Source organism: Lytechinus pictus, chromosome 17 (genome assembly GCF_037042905.1).
Source record: "Lytechinus pictus isolate F3 Inbred chromosome 17, Lp3.0, whole genome shotgun sequence".
Classification (NCBI taxonomy): domain Eukaryota; kingdom Metazoa; phylum Echinodermata; class Echinoidea; order Temnopleuroida; family Toxopneustidae; genus Lytechinus; species Lytechinus pictus.
The window spans coordinates 14,437,035-14,453,701 of record NC_087261.1 but is presented as its reverse complement, the minus strand read 5'-3'; the positions used below and the strand labels follow the sequence as shown (position 1 = coordinate 14,453,701).

General features: G+C 38.3%; 1 protein-coding gene across 1 annotated transcript; it reads right to left on the bottom strand.

Annotated features, from left to right (window-relative positions):
* Positions 1–8,696: 8,696 nt before the first annotated feature.
* Positions 8,697–16,303, bottom strand: LOC129280255 (prostaglandin F2-alpha receptor-like). The gene has a single exon (XM_064111912.1). It carries the CDS (start codon positions 15,693–15,695, stop codon positions 14,451–14,453), a length of 1,245 nt encoding a protein of 414 aa, XP_063967982.1. The 5' UTR covers positions 15,696–16,303; the 3' UTR covers positions 8,697–14,450.
* Between the last annotated feature and the right edge of the window lie 364 nt (positions 16,304–16,667).

The window sequence follows — 16,667 nt, the reverse complement described above, 5'->3', positions numbered from 1 at the left end:
AATGACAGCCGATCATGATAGAAATACTTGAAAGACAGCGACAAAGAGACCCGACCATAGCCGATGACAGCCGATCATGATAGAAATACTTGAAAGACAGCGACAAAGAGACCCGACCATAGCCGATGACAGCCGATCATGATAGAAATACTTGAAAGACAGCGACTAAGAGACCCGACCATAGCCGATGATAGCCGATCATGATAGAAATACTTGAAAGACAGCGACAAAGAGACCCGACCATAGCCGATGACAGCCGATCATGATAGAAATACTTGAAAGACAGCGACAAAGAGACCCGACCATAGCCGATGACAGCCGATCATGATAGAAATACTTGAAAGACAGCGACAAAGAGACCCGACCATAGCCGATGATAGCCGATCATGATAGAAATACTTGAAAGACAGCGACAAAGAGAGCCGACCATAGCCGATGATAGCCGATCATGATAGAAATACTTGAAAGACAGCGACAAAGAGACCCGACCATAGCCGATGACAGCCGATCATGATAGAAATACTTGAAAGACAGCGACAAAGAGACCCGACCATAGCCGATGACAGCCGATCATGATAGAAATACTTGAAAGACAGCGACTAAGAGACCCGACCATAGCCGATGACAGCCGATCATGATAGAAATACTTGAAAGACAGCGACTAAGAGACCCGACCATAGCCGATGACAGCCGATCATGATAGAAATACTTGAAAGACAGCGACAAAGAGACCCGACCATAGCCGATGACAGCCGATCATGATAGAAATACTTGAAAGACAGCGACTAAGAGACCCGACCATAGCCGATGACAGCCGATCATGATAGAAATACTTGAAAGCCAGGCAGCGACGAAGATACCCGACCACAGCCGATGACAGCCGATCATGATAGAAATACTTGAAAGACAGCGACAAAGAGACCCGACCATAGCCGATGACAGCCGATCATGATAGAAATACTTGAAAGACAGCGACTAAGAGACCCGACCATAGCCGATGACAGCCGATCATGATAGAAATACTTGAAAGACAGCGACAAAGAGACCCGACCATAGCCGATGACAGCCGATCATGATAGAAATACTTGAAAGACAGCGACAAAGAGACCCGACCGTAGCCGATGATAGCCGATCATGATAGAAATACTTGAAAGACAGCGACAAAGAGACCCGACCATAGCCGATGATAGCCGATCATGATAGAAATACTTGAAAGACAGCGACAAAGAGACCCGACCATAGCCGATGACAGCCGATCATGATAGAAATACTTGAAAGACAGCGACAAAGAGACCTGACCATAGCCGATGATAGCCGATCATGATAGAAATACTTGAAAGACAGCGACAAAGAGACCCGACCGTAGCCGATGACAGCCGATCATGATAGAAATACTTGAAAGACAGCGACAAAGAGACCTGACCATAGCCGATGATAGCCGATCATGATAGAAATACTTGAAAGACAGCGACAAAGAGACCCGACCATAGCCGATGATAGCCGATCATGATAGAAATACTTGAAAGACAGCGACAAAGAGACCCGACCATAGCCGATGACAGCCGATCATGATAGAAATACTTGAAAGACAGCGACAAAGAGACCCGACCATAGCCGATGACAGCCGATCATGATAGAAATACTTGAAAGACAGCGACAAAGAGACCCGACCATAGCCGATATGATAGCCAATCATGATAGAAATACTTGAAAGGCAGCGACAAAGAGACCCGACACAGCCAATGAAATCCGATCATGATAGAAATACTTGAAAGCCAGGCAGCGACGAAGAGACCCGACCACAGCCGATCATGATAGAAATACTTGAAAGACAGCGACAAAGAGACCCGACCATAGCCGGTGATAGCCGATCGTGATAGAAATACTTGAAAGGCAGCGACGAAGAGACACGACCGCAATCGATGGTTGCCGATGATGATAGAGAGTTTTCGCATTTTTTACGGAGACACTCACTACAACCATGGACCTATTACGACGCACCTCCGTAGTAAATGCGAAAAGTCCGGAATGACGATTAAACCCGAGCCCAAACGATGATGACCGATAATGAAAGAAAAATAAAATACATGTCTCACGTGGTAGCGATAATGACGGATAATATCACATGGAGGAAGGGGGAAATGAAGTACACTAATTTTGCATTAATTTCATCCAAATAATTTTCAACTAATAATCTCGAATTCCCGACTTCATCATTATTTACAAAGACACTTAAGTCTGTAAGTGTTAAAGAGTGACATACATCATGTTTTCCGTACTTGTGTCAGTGTAGTCTCCAGTCTAAATCTAATTAATCTGAAGAAAGTAAAGGAAAGTAGAAACCAATGTGAACTTTCATATTAATTTCCGTCTAATTCAAGCGGTATAGGGTCAAGGAATGCAATTAAGATCGAAGGTCCCGTTTCCGAATCAAAACATACTTAAAAACGAAAACAAAATAATGTACGGTACATATTTATCTGCAAGCTAGGTTTGGCATAGCATATTCATAAGAAATATTACTTTAAAGGAACGCATTCGTTTGGAGGGGAGTATTGTTTGATATTGTCTGACAACCACTCAACAGTATAGTTATTTTGGGCCAGAGTTCGTGAGGGGATTTTAACAATCATTTCAAAGACGCTTTTCATAACACAGATAATCGTTTGTCAAAAGGCTCAAAAGCCCTTCATAACAAAGCGGTCTTTGTCGAAAATCGGTGAATCAAAACAGTAGTGTCGTCCTGGATATTGGACAAACGACGTATTTGCATCTTTGTGCCAATCCAAATCTTAAAACGATGTGCTGTCCCGGTCCACCAACATTCGACAATGACCTCTAATCCTTCCAATGTGATTCGAATGGCATTTTCAATAGATTCTAAATGTTGTAGAAAGCGTCTGCGAAACGTATGCTAAAATACGCTATCATGCTATCCACACCACAGTCCAGCATGTTTGCGGGTATCTGTTAAATAGGACAGCCAATTCAGACAGGGCAAGGGGGCCCCTGTCCCGACCTGCTCCAATTTGCTCTTGTTCCTCCACGGTTAATCTAATTTTCTGAAGGGTTTGACATTATTTTCAGAACATATTATATTTCACCCTTTCCTTTTCTTCCTTTTCTCCGTCATTTCCGCTTTTTCTTGGTCATGGAAATTTTGTGGGTTCCAGTGCCAAGAAGCCCCCATTATTCGACAGTGTCAATAGTGAACACTGCCTGGACTAATATATCACTCAGACTAAAAATATATGCCAAATATGATATATCATCGTTAATCTCGTGCCCATGCTCACAGACTACCAGGACATGAAATTCGATAACGACGGAAAGAGGAAATGTATTTTTTTAAATCATAATATGATGCTCATAGAAGCCAAGGCCCAAGGCGTTGCAACAGGGGGGGGGGGGCAGGACTGAGACCCCCATATGATTTATCTTGCATTGGGAAGGTGAACAAAAGAAAAGGAAAAGGCGTAGTAAATATTTTTAAACAAAGATTGACAAGATAAAATTTGCTATTGGAACTATTGTATGAAACCCCTATAATTCCATCGAGTAAAATAAATGGATCGCGTTTAGATCTTCTTGCCCCTCTCAAAATAACGAAGAGCCGCCCCTGCCTGAGAATATTGGCCTAGAATAGTTTAGGCATACAAGTAGGAAATAACCTCATAACCTCATACGGGCTGAATAATATTTCGATCAAAAGTAATCTGAAATTATATTTTCACTTTCACTCAACATACTTTACATAAACACATGCAAAACAACACACGCAATAAGAATTTTGAAGGATATTTCTATCGGATTTCAAGACCCAAATGAATCTCTTTAATTCGGCCTCTTGCCGAGGTCGATTCTTTTACTCTTTCGACGGAAATTTAAATATAGTGCATCATTAGTTATGCATTCATAGCCAGGCGCGCGCGCCGAAAGCAATATTGAATGAGGAGGGGATGGAGCCCGGGAAGAAGCCGTGTATTTTCAGTCGGAGGGCCGGGGGGGGGGGGGGTACAGTTGCAATAGTTTGATATCCAGCCCTTTATTACTTTCAACTTTTCTCTCCCACATCAACATAAATCATAGATGTCACGACCATTTCACAAGGAAAGCAATTATTCCATCATCTTTTGGGTCGACATCATGGGGTTGAAGCAGTGGATTTGATTTGATTTTTTTTTCTGCATTCATATCGTACATTTCTCATTACATAACAAGTATAATATATTGATTACTATTATTTTGTGGGGGGGTGGAGGCACCAATCATGAGAAAAAAATGGACTAATAATATCATTCTAATCAAATATGATAGTCTGCCATTCACAATTTACATGGGAATTGTTATCATGAAAAGATTTCTTGAAAAAATGACAACCCCGGAGTAAAACTCATTTAACGAATTAATACATATATAAAGTAGAATGGTAATATCTGTTCATAATTGGAATGATGAAGATGGAGATGATAAGGATGGGGGATGACGATGACAAAGATGAGATGACCGCCCCTTTTATTATTTTGTCCTCAAAATGTATTTAAAATAATGTGAGTGGGATCTAAAATAGGGGTAATAAGGATAATAAATATATATATTTTTTAAGACAATGAAAGAGTTTGAAGGGCTCTACTTTTTAAAAGAGGAAAAAAGGGCTTTACCCCGCCCCCTCCCCATTATCATCAAATTGCCCTGGCATCACCACGGAACCGTGAAAGCGCGCCCCTATAATTATCAGCAGTTGTCAAAATCTTTGATTCTTTCATAATTATGCTCCTGATAACGAAAGGCATCCACCATTATGGGGTGTCATAGATGAAATTTTATTCCCCGTTCTTTATTCACAAAAGGTGTCAGAGTGATTAAGTTCCAGTAAGGGGGGGGGGTATGGTATGAGAAGAATGGTCAAGTATGCAACGGAATTAAGATTGAGAAATAACTGCTCCGTTATCCCAAATGAAAAAAAGCAGCTGCATTTCATTTATTATAGAGAGGGCGCACTTCTCGATTAATCGCTTGCGGCATTGATTGAGTGGAAAAAATAATTTCATGTTTTGAAAAAAATACAAGAAAAATGACAGTACCAAACTACCAACAAACATTTCAGTTTTTGCCAAATGTTTAATTTAATCATTGTGTGCTCTATACTTTAATTTCGATTCTCTCTCAGCATAATGAATATATAGGCCTAATCCCTGAAGTCAGTTTATTTAATCAATTCTATTTTTATGCTATCAATACGATTAGCATATTGTTTCATATTTTGATTATGCTCACCGGATAGTATATCGTTTGTACATTTTTCAACTCAAATAAAATTAGGCCTATGACCTATTGTTGATGCTAAAAACATCTGGCGGATGCATAGGAGCTGGCTTTTGTGATTTTCAAAAAGAATTATTATTATGACGCCGCACTGTAAAAACTGTGGTGTTAAAACTGACACCAGTTGGTGTTAATAGAGGACCACACCCCGAGGTGTTAAAATTACACCCTAGAGATTGAACATAACACCAAAGAGTGTAAATGTAACAACCAAAGGTGTTGTAATAACACCTATAGGTGTTAAACTAACACCATCAATTTAACACCGGAGTAAAATAACTGGTGTAGTCAGGCTCTATGTACACCGGTTAACACCACAGTTTTTGCTGTGCATGTCTAAGCATTGACATTTTCAATTACAATCTCTTGATCTAATCCCATGTCATATTTATTGGTCCCTAATTGTCATCCCATACTTTATTTTCGATGTGCAGAAAAAATGTCCGCTGGGAACTAATTGTTCACACTCCCATTCGGGTAATTGATAGTGTTCATCTAGCCTCTGGGCTGGTCTCCCTTAATCGTTTTGTGACCGTCATAATCCACAATCACGGCAATCGAAGAACACCAGCTTTCAAATTTAATCTCCAAATGCTGTGGCTGATCTCGAAAGAAGGTGGAGGGGTACATGTAGGGCCGGAGACCACCTCTTCTGTTCCTGATTACCAATAACTTATACCCTTCTAAGTTATGAAATCATACCATGATGAATTGAAACTTTTAGTAGACATCTTTTCGGATCATCATCATGATCATTACATTATTTTTTTGAGGGGGGGGGGGCAGCTTGTAGGCGCTATTCATGGGTTTTGTTGCGTGATGGTTTTCATTTTGAAATATTATTATAAAACAAACCTGTACTTGCTGTTGTTCTTGCTGCCAATCTCGGGGACCACAGAACCGGGGAGGGGTGGGTTGGGTTTCGTCCCCCCACTTTAATGAACGGGTACAAAAGCGTAATGACCACCTGATTGAGATTTTTGCATGGTCAGCCCCCCCCCCATTGGTGGCTCAGGTGTCGTCCTTTTCAGAACCTTGAATCCTACGGCCTTGGTGAACATCTGACAGCTGACAGGTGGCCGCAGGCCTTTTTGTATTATCCTTGAATGATCAATTTACATTTTATTGCGATTGTTGTGATTGTTCTGTTATTGTTCGTTGTAATTATATTATCATACTGCTTACGATTGATATTTTATTCATATAAATCTATTTATACATGTATGTCATTTTTATACATATTGTACTTGCATTGCAGCCAGCTATTTTATAGGACAGCTCTATGTGCAACTCTTTTGTTTTCTTCTCGTCATTACAATGACAATTGTTTACTTTTAAAGACTTTCAGTATTTCTACTTGATGATGATTATTGTCTAGATAGTTACATCATTTAAACTAAAAGATCTGCTAAAAAATAGAGGGAGAAGACTGACTATCACAATTTATTGTTGAAATTAATCGTAAAAATGTGCAAAATTAATATTAGCATGCAAAGGGTTAAATCAATAGGGGGCTTTCCAGTCTGGCGCATTTATGTTACCAGTGGCTTTCTCCATGGACCTATTACGAAATAGGTCCATGCTTTCTCGCATTCATAAGAACCCGAACTTCAACGCGAGGTCGAAGTATATACATGGCAAGCAATTATTAATCCACCCTGTTGTAGAATGATTTACGGCATAGGCGTCCAAAGCCAATCAAATTCATTTTATCACCGAGACTAGAGGAGCACTGATTCTAAACATTTGGGTTTAAATTAGGAAGGCTGCACTACTTTTTAGTATGTACTTCGTAAAGGGGAAAATAGCAGAAAAAATAATAAAAATATTTCCGAAGGTTTGAGAAAAATCCATATCCAAAGAATTGAAAAGTTATAAGAATTTTTAATCATTTGATTTGTGACGTCACTGATATGCGAGCAGCATTTATACAAAGCGAATGGTTAAGAGTCAATGAAATTTCATTTTCTCAGAAAATTTTGTTTACTGTACTTTTTTGTATATCAATAGACAAATCATTTCACACCCGATCATGAAAAGAAAACAACAATAAGTCATCAGGAACCATTAAAAAATGAAATTCATGCGTTTTATATTACACAAAATATAGGGCAGCTGCTCGTTTATGACGTCACAAAAGCTAAAAACGGATTTTCCTCAAACCTTCACCAATATCTATATACTTTTTTTTCTGCTACTTTTACAACAAACTTTTTTTTCAGGGTGAACTTCCCCTTTTAAGCCAGGCAGGGTTATATAATGAAGCCCGATTTTAATCGAGAGATAATGTCCATGATGCCATTAAATCGCCAGACCTCCATTTTATCAAAACTAAGTAAGGGAGTTTGAAACAATCTGGCAGAAAATCTAAATCTATCATTGAAATTGATGTCTAATTTCGACTTCATCTTTTTATGCTTTTAATGGAAAAAATTGGCGCCCCGTAATTTTTTTTAGCGTCACAAAATCGCAAACCATATAGCGCGCATGCTTTCAATGGAACTTATTGCTTTCGTGTGCGTGTTCCCTATATTTTTCTCTAAATAATAGCAAGTTTTTAGTGTTTAAAAACACTAGAAAGGCAAGCTTTCGTTTACTGCTCTTGCCACTGTTAATTTTTATCATAATTAGGCAACCTTATAATTTCCATGCCTTTTGGGGTTGTAGTAGACACCTCAGTCTACTTGCTTAAAATCCATATCCTCTGAAGGGTTCCATGACATTTGCTCCGGCGTTAATTGCTCCGCACTCAATTTCACACACTAATCGAGTGACCAACTTCAACCCTGGTTTTTATTTAACACTATACCCTACCATAAACCTTACCCTAAATCTAATTCTAACATAAAACCCTATTGCAACCCTAATACTACATCCGAGACGAAATTAAGCCCGGAGCAATTGTCGCCGGAGAAAATATCGTGTCACCCCTCTGAAGTGCCCATCCTTGCATATATAGGCCTATATATTCCATCCAGCGGGGGGGGGGGGGGGCACAGAAGCAAACTTGAGAAGCAAAAGTAAAAATTTTAATGTAAAAATGCAAATGTGCCCCCTTTTTGAAAGGGAAGACCTTTTTTTTTTTTGCTTGTCAAATTTTTTCCTCGGAAAAATGCGCCCCCTTTTGGAAATCTTGGATCCGCCCCTGATTCCACCTACTTGTGGAAACCGCTTTACCTCTTAAGAAGCCTCCCAGAGCTATCTTCATCTCGATCACCATGACTACCATAGTCTAAGTATAAACACGCCATCCAACATCCAAGTGTCGTTTTTCGCATTTGTTAATTTTAATTTGTCGCATATGGTCTACAAACCATATCGAATTAGGCTTATGTATGATAAGTTTGAGGTGATATCCCGGGGGGGGGGGGGGTGGGGGGTGGGGGGACATGTACATAAAAAACAGAAAAGATTAGAAATGGGAAACACGATTTTTGTTACCTCTAAAGGTCGAAATTCCACCCTAATATCAAGTAATTTGAATAAAAATAAAAGTAAAACGATATATTATATAACTGCAAAGCTTCCTTTAGAGAATTGCATTAAAATATATTGGTTGTTTTCATTCTTTCTCCAATAATAGAAAACATTTATATTACTTCTCATGAAAAAAAGTAAAAAATACAATTATTTTAGCATGATAGTGTGACATTTTGATGATAGAGAATTTCGAGAACATTAAGATCAAATATAAAACAATGTGAATAAATGTTATTCCGTCTTGTAAAATAGGTTAAAAATAAAGAGTCAATTTAAAGGACAAGTCTATCCCAAACTTGATTTGAATAAAAGGAGAAAAATCCAACAAGTATAACATTAACAATTTCATCAAAATCAGATGTTGAATAAGAAAGTTATGACATTTTAAAGTTTCTCTTAATTTCACAAAACAGTTATATGCACATTCTGGTTGGTATGCAAATGAGCAGACTGATGACGTTATCCACTTTTTATTTCTTTTGTACATCATTATAAGAAATATGAAAAATTCTAATTTTCTCCTAAATTGACATGTGAAACCAAATTTTATTCCTCCCTGAACATGTGGAATTACCACTATATGTTAACAGTTTATGGATAAGTTAAGTTGGTCCTTATTGTCAGATCTGTAAAAATTGAAATATTGTATAATTAAAACAAAAGAAATAATGAGTGAGGGACATCATCGACTCTCATTTGCATATCACTGAGTTGTGCATATAACTGTTTCGTGAAAAATAAGCGAAACCTTAAAATGCCATAACTTTCTTATTTTACATCCGAATTTGATGAAATTTGCAGCGTTATGCTTGTCTGAATTTTCTTTATCGATTTAAATCAACAATTTTCTGGGTTTTTTTCTTTAAAAAACAAACATCAGAGTTGCTTTCTTTTTATCAGGGGACAGCAGCAGCGATTGAATGGTATCAGAGACTCTTTCGTTCGTATACGGCCTGCGTTATTCATATCACTTTTCATGAAAATTGTGACATTATATCTGATTCTGTTGAACTATTGAGATTTATATTTATTTGACTTGTGTTTTCTTCAATCATTCACATCCTTTTTTGTTCAGTTCGCCATTTGGCCTTTAGACAAGAGCAATTTCTTTAAAATTTTCAATCTGGATAGGTTCTTCAAGAAACTTATTTTCGTTTAGAGTAACGTCTTGTTGAAAAAAACATGGGGATGTTTTTTTTTTAAGACAGTTGAAACAATTTTTTTTCTGCGATGACTAACACAATAATCCCATATTTCATTTCTACATTAAACAAATCTTCAATTTTACAAGGATAAAAAATACAAAAGAAAAAAAATACAATTCAGTTTTCATTTTCTATTATACAGTGTACAGAAGGGACGAAATGTTATGAATTTAAAATGCGGAAAATAATGACAAAAAATATACAATTTTCATCATTATGGCTGAAGTGGGCCAACAAAAAAATTAGTGCGGTCGCAAAACATCTGTAAAACAACACCTAAAATGGATAGCACGGAAGTTGTATAGGAAATGTCGTCAGTACGAAAAGGCCAACGCGGGGGCCACCATGACAAGGGAAGTTGACGATCATCATGATATAGTATGATGTTTTGCATGACTGGGAGTAAACTTTAACTTGAAACAAAATTTCAAGGAAATTTAATCAACTGATATACTTATATGACGAATTATTCCACCTGAAGTAAGGGAAACAAACCATTTTATTTGATAAAAATAATGAAATAATGATTCAAGTTTAAATTTTAGACGGGAAGGGGGTGAGGAGGAGATGGGCACAGTTGTACAAAATATCTTTTGTATTACAATTTATGATGAATATGAAAATGAAGTGAAATAGAGACTGAAAATGAAAACATTTTATCGGGGAAAAACAAACATCACTCCCTTTTTATCAAAATTGGAACACCGAAAAATATATTTCATCTCCTTTGGCTAATTTTGAATTCAAAGTTATTATTTAAAATTACTTCACAAGAAAAAAATCTACCATTATTTTTTCAGTTCTTCTTCTTCTTTTTCTTTTTCTTTTTCTTCTTCTTCTTCTTCTTCGTCTACTACTACTACTTCTACTACTACTACTACTACTACTACTACTACTACGACTGGTATAATGAGGCCAATAAAACAATAAAAATCAAATATGAAAATAACTACGATAATAAAAATAGGAATAGTAAATATTGTATAACAACCCAGACGATAATATACTTAATGCAATATGATCAATAGACAGATTATTATTACAAGTGGCTATTGTTTATTATTACAGCCATCCTTGATGGTAATGGTATATACGATACCACAGAGAATTATATAGTCACGTGTGGTCAAGGTTATAGATTTACCACAAAACAATGATAAATATTTTTGGGGTAAATTCTTGTGAAAACAAATATATGACAGGGTCCGTTGCAGAAAGAGTTGCAATCAAACGCAACTCTAAAAATCATGCGCAACTTGATTTTCAACCAATCAACAGCGCGCATTTTGGACTTGCGATTGATTTTTTTACTTGCGTTTAAACGCAACTCTTTTTGCAACGGACCCCAGATCGATAAAATATAAACCCAATGCAATATGAAACAATGACAGTATGACCATGGATACTACTAGAAAACACAAAAAAATCTAATCGCGTTGAAAAAAAACCAATGGTGTTGTTTTAAAGTATGATTCAGTCGCTTTTATCCAGAGAAAGGAATAAAAAAAAAACCAATGACAATTAAAAGGAGAAGGAAAATAATGGTCATTGCGAAGAAGAAGATTAAGATTTAATATTAAGATTAAGATTGAGATGATCATGATGATAGGGAAAAGCTGAAGCGGAGGGCCCAGCAAAAAAAAACCAACCAAACAAACAGACAACAACAACAACATAAGTTGATTGAAAGGATAATGAGGACTTAAGGATAAGGATGAATTTGAGGGAAGAAAAGCAGAAAAAAGAAAAAGTGTGACGTTTTCAGTTATCTACTCACTCAAAAAATAACGCTCGTTTTCAGTTTGCATGGGCCTATCACTATGATCACTTCTTTGGTGAAAATGAAAAAAGTTAGAATGCCACATTTTAATTATTTTACCTTTTATTTCAATGAATTTGAATCCTCATGCCGAATTCTCTTTTGTATTATTATGTACAATCTCTAAAACCGTTTACCCAATTAATGTGTAAAGAAGGTTTGTTTGGTTAAATGTAACCGAAGACAGTGCCAAGTTAATACGTTGCGAATTTATTATACCGTGGAAACATCTTTTCACCGAACAAACATGCAAATTTACTGATTGCCTAATATTGGCTAGGTTTATATAGACTCTCTATTTGCTTTGTTATATTGTAATTCATGATTTTTTGTGAATTGACCTTTTCAGTATATGTGCTGCTGATCAACTCTTATGTATATACCAATAAATAAATAAAAATAGATACGAAATAAATATGAAAACAAAGTCTGAACATATCAATCGATATACCATTTAAACTGATAGGTATATAGTCTGCAACCAAACAGACCCTAATTGAAACATCAATCGCCGAGAGGACCACGGGTCAAGTCTAGCACCATTCTCACTTGCTAATATCATCAATATAGCTTGCACAAGAAGTTACCTGGTTTCGAGACAGATACAGTACAAGATCCAATTCAGCCCCGGTAGTCTGAACACTCAGACCATATTAGCGTGTTTAAAACGGGTTTGATTCCGCAAACTAATGAATAGGAAGGATATTGACTTCTGATCTAATGACTTCCTATTTCCTATTATAGGCCTATTTTGTAAGATAGTCATGGTTATGTGCATGGGATAACTAAAGTCTAGAGGCAACTTGCTCGGGATAAATGGACAGGGTAAAGGAGTTTTTGTTATCTTAACTATGTCTACGAGGGGATATATAGGCTAAGCATGGTCGACCATCCCGTTGGGGGGAGGGGTGGACGTGGTGCCCTCCAAAAGGGACCTAAAATCTCACGGAATCGTAGCGCATGGCAAGGAATTGGTAGGTGGGATGGGTAACGTGCCAACCCCGCCCCCCGTTCGCCATGTGGGACAAAAAATAAATCCCACGAAATCGCAATGCATGGTGTTAGGGTCACCAAGTTTGCAATCTAGTAGAAAAAAACATAATTAAGATACTATTTGTGATGGAGGGGGGGGGGGCGCTATTTCAGTGAAAACAGGGGGGCACGACTACCCCGTACACCCCCTTCGGAGACGTGCTTGATCAGGCTCCATCGAGCTCTTATACGTAGGGGTATGAAACCATGGTAACCACGGCACATACATAACAACAGAGCCACCCACAACGCAATATCGATGCGTTTCGAAGCAAGTGAAGTCATGAATAAAAAAAACTGTCACGATGAATGAGCAAATTGCCACAAAGCATGGTGAATTCATTCGAATATGCATTAATTACTATTTATCAAAAAGGAAATTGCATAGTTCCACAGGAACAACTATTATGACCTTCAATCTTGCTTCAACAAAGTGCAGAGTCAATTTACATTACGAGGGTCTACTGTAATTTCCTGATACTATAGACCAATCTAAATACCAGTGGTCTAAACCTCAGTTCATTTCAGTTGGCAGAATTCATATTTACTTTCATATCGTAACTTCAGGGTATATTGTGCATGATCATCCAGACAACGTGATATGTTAGATTTTATTTTCCATTGTGTCCAGATTTCTCCTTGTTATAGCATGGAGAAAACCATAGCTAACACGAATGAAGACAATTGTAGTTTTCGAAATTGCGGAAGCCATCATAAAATAACAATCACTCACGGATAAAAACCCTTAGAATATGACCAGATGAAATAATCGATATACAATTTGCTTTATAGTTAAGTTGTCGGAAGCAAAGTGGTTAAATCAGGCAGTCCAACGTAGAATCGTAGATTCTTTGATTCTTTCTGGAGTGCAAGGTGCCCCAAAATTCCCCCAATTACGAATTATTTAATTTTATAGCTAGTGAAGAGCTGTCCAAATGTATGAATTCAGACAAAGAAAGATACGATGAGCATGAAGACTCCATACGTTTTTTTTTTATGAATGTTGAATTAATTGGGGAAAATGATGACTGGAAAAAAGAAGTATATGGCCCAAAACCTTAATTATGGAAATAGTAACATGGTTTGATATGAAAAGGGCGTGCGTGCACTGTTAGAAATAATTCAAACAACGCTGTTTACTATGTGAATCGCACAGTAGTTGTTTAAACAGTTTAAACAAGTGTATAAAATCTTAAACAACCATGCTTAGATTATTGATAATTAAATATTTGAATTTAAACTTTGTTGTTTAAGATTTTAAACACTTGTTTAAAATGTTTAAACTACTGTTATAAGTTATTTTAACAGTGTGACCTGGTACACCAACCCGCAACGACACAAATCCATGCCATTAAAAAAAAAAATTAAACAAGTGTACACCCAGATACCAAGAATGCGTATAGCATTTTCACTAATTAATTTTTAAATGCAGGATAAAAGAGCATTGTCAATTAAATACCTTGCTCACGGGCATAGATGCCGCGGCCGGGGATCGAACCCCGGACTTTACATGTATATAGTCAGGCGCCTTAAACCACTCGGCCACGGCACATATTGCCATGTCATTGCATGGTAAGTTTCGATAACGTTTATATATTTTGATAAATCAATAAATTGGTCCTATGAAGTTTCGGGAAATTATCTAAATTACTTACATAGAATGGCAACCAGGAGATGGTGAATACGATGGAGATAACGATGATCTGCTTGGCGACGTTGATCTCTGTCTTCCCTGGCTTCTTCACCCGAGGTCGTCGGCCACCACGTAAAGGTGAACGATGCCCAACTTCACCATTAACGGCATCGTTATTCCCAGCCATGCTACTCGACGACGTCGTTTCAATTGTCCCATTCACGAACGTCGACGTTTCCTCTTTCGTCGACCGTGCCGACTTCGTACTCAACCCGTCGTTCGCGTCTTTCGATTTGTGTCTCCTCAAGGACAGCGATCGACTTCGAATCTCCATTATTTTCGTTATGACGATGACGTTGCATGTGTGGATGAAGATGAGGATACCAATGCCGGTTACAAGGAAGAGAATGCCGAAGTGGTAATCGTAACCCGTCTCGTCGAGAGTGAAATCTCCAGGTCCGATGCAGTAGTAGGTGCCGGCGATTAGGACCTTGTACGACCCGAAGCCGAAGATAGGTAGCATCGCGGTGATGAAGGCGAGAAGGAGTACGACGATGACGCCGACTTTCGCCTTGGTAATGGTCGCGTTGCTATGGTAGTAGAACGGGGCGGTCAATGCCACGCACCGCTCGAAGCACATGACGGCGTTGACGAACCCCGCCGCCCACGAGAAAAAATAATTTGTCACCGAATTCAGGTCGCACTTGAAATATGCGTCATCGTACAAATTATAGAACATTCCGCGTACAAAGAAAACGACCACGGCGCTGAGGTCAACCATCATGAGACATTGAATTAAATAGCTAGCAATGGTCACTTTTCGACTTCGATGAGTTCGGTAGATTCTGATGGCATGGCGCGTGGCGACGATGGCAAGGATGTTCGCGACGATTCCGATGAGGAGGGTCAGCGATATCAAAGGAGCAAAGAATATTCGATTAGGCAGTACGAACTCATCTGGAATATACGGGCCCGACGTCGAAAGGTTCATCGTTGACACGTCCATCGTCGTTGAGGCATTCGATGTCGAATGTAATGTTGAGTTCCTCATAGCTATCGTGACGACCATGATATCTGTACTGTTGCCGACGTCGTATTCGGACAAAGTACTTGTAATCACGCCGGACGTCATTGCCGATGTCGGCCTCATTTCGACATCTTGAAATGAGTTTTTGGGAGCATCTTCATTCATGCCATTCATGTTTATCAATTTTAATTGTACTGCGCTTAACAAAAACGATACTTTCCTTTATTAGATTATTATAATTTCACAAGAGAACAAGCCGAAAGTGTCAATTAACCCGTAGACCGGTGGTAAGAACAGAATCAAACAAGGAGATTGATATGAAGAGATAAAAACAACAATCTTTATAGATTTCACCGTAGCGACAACTGAAATAACTATACGGCTACCATTCAAGGCATCATTTCTGATCCTACCCACAAACTGCTCCTGCGATGGACACAGCGATGAAATCAGTCCTTCAGTAAGTTAAATCACAACATTCATGGCGGCTATTTCTCTTCCTCTAATAATTGTCACACCTGTGCGAGCGAAAATCCACAAGACACCGATTACCTCTTCAACTAATGCATAACTCCTCGCACAACCGGTCTTAAAGGTAAAGCTTTATTAATCCAACTGTTAGGTACACGAGTCCCGTCGACGTCTGCGAAAGTCAGAAAGTTCGATTACCCAGTGTGGAATCCTGGTATGCAGTCAGGCACAAGAAGAAGGTGGGAATATTATGACTACTGTCTGACTATTAAAAGATCTGACTAGACCTGATCTTAATCATTTCGTGCAAATCGAACAAAATAACGGTAGCCTCTATATAGATCTGTCTGGGTGCGTTGGGTAAAATTGCGTGCTGAAAGCGCTGAATGGGTCAATGAATGCAACTATTCGTCATTATATATAATAAAACACCTGGGGTCTCACCAGGGTAATTGATATAGGGGTGGGGGCGGAGGCGGGGGAGGGGATACAGTTTTTTCTGTTAATGAAAATTACATTAATCATACGTTCTGCAGCCCCTCTTTAACTCTTTTCAATACTTTATATATCGTTCCTTTGCTTTTTCAATATTTACTTTTTTATTACTTGAAATCATAAAGGCATTAGCCCCCCCCCCCCGCCCATCTAAGTGGCGCCAAACCTGATGAACGGTTT

Excerpts from the sequence above, each read along its gene's own strand:
- LOC129280255 (XM_064111912.1), bottom strand. The coding sequence starts at position 15,695 with ATGAATGGCATGAATGAAGATGCTCCCAAAAACTCATTTCAAGATGTC.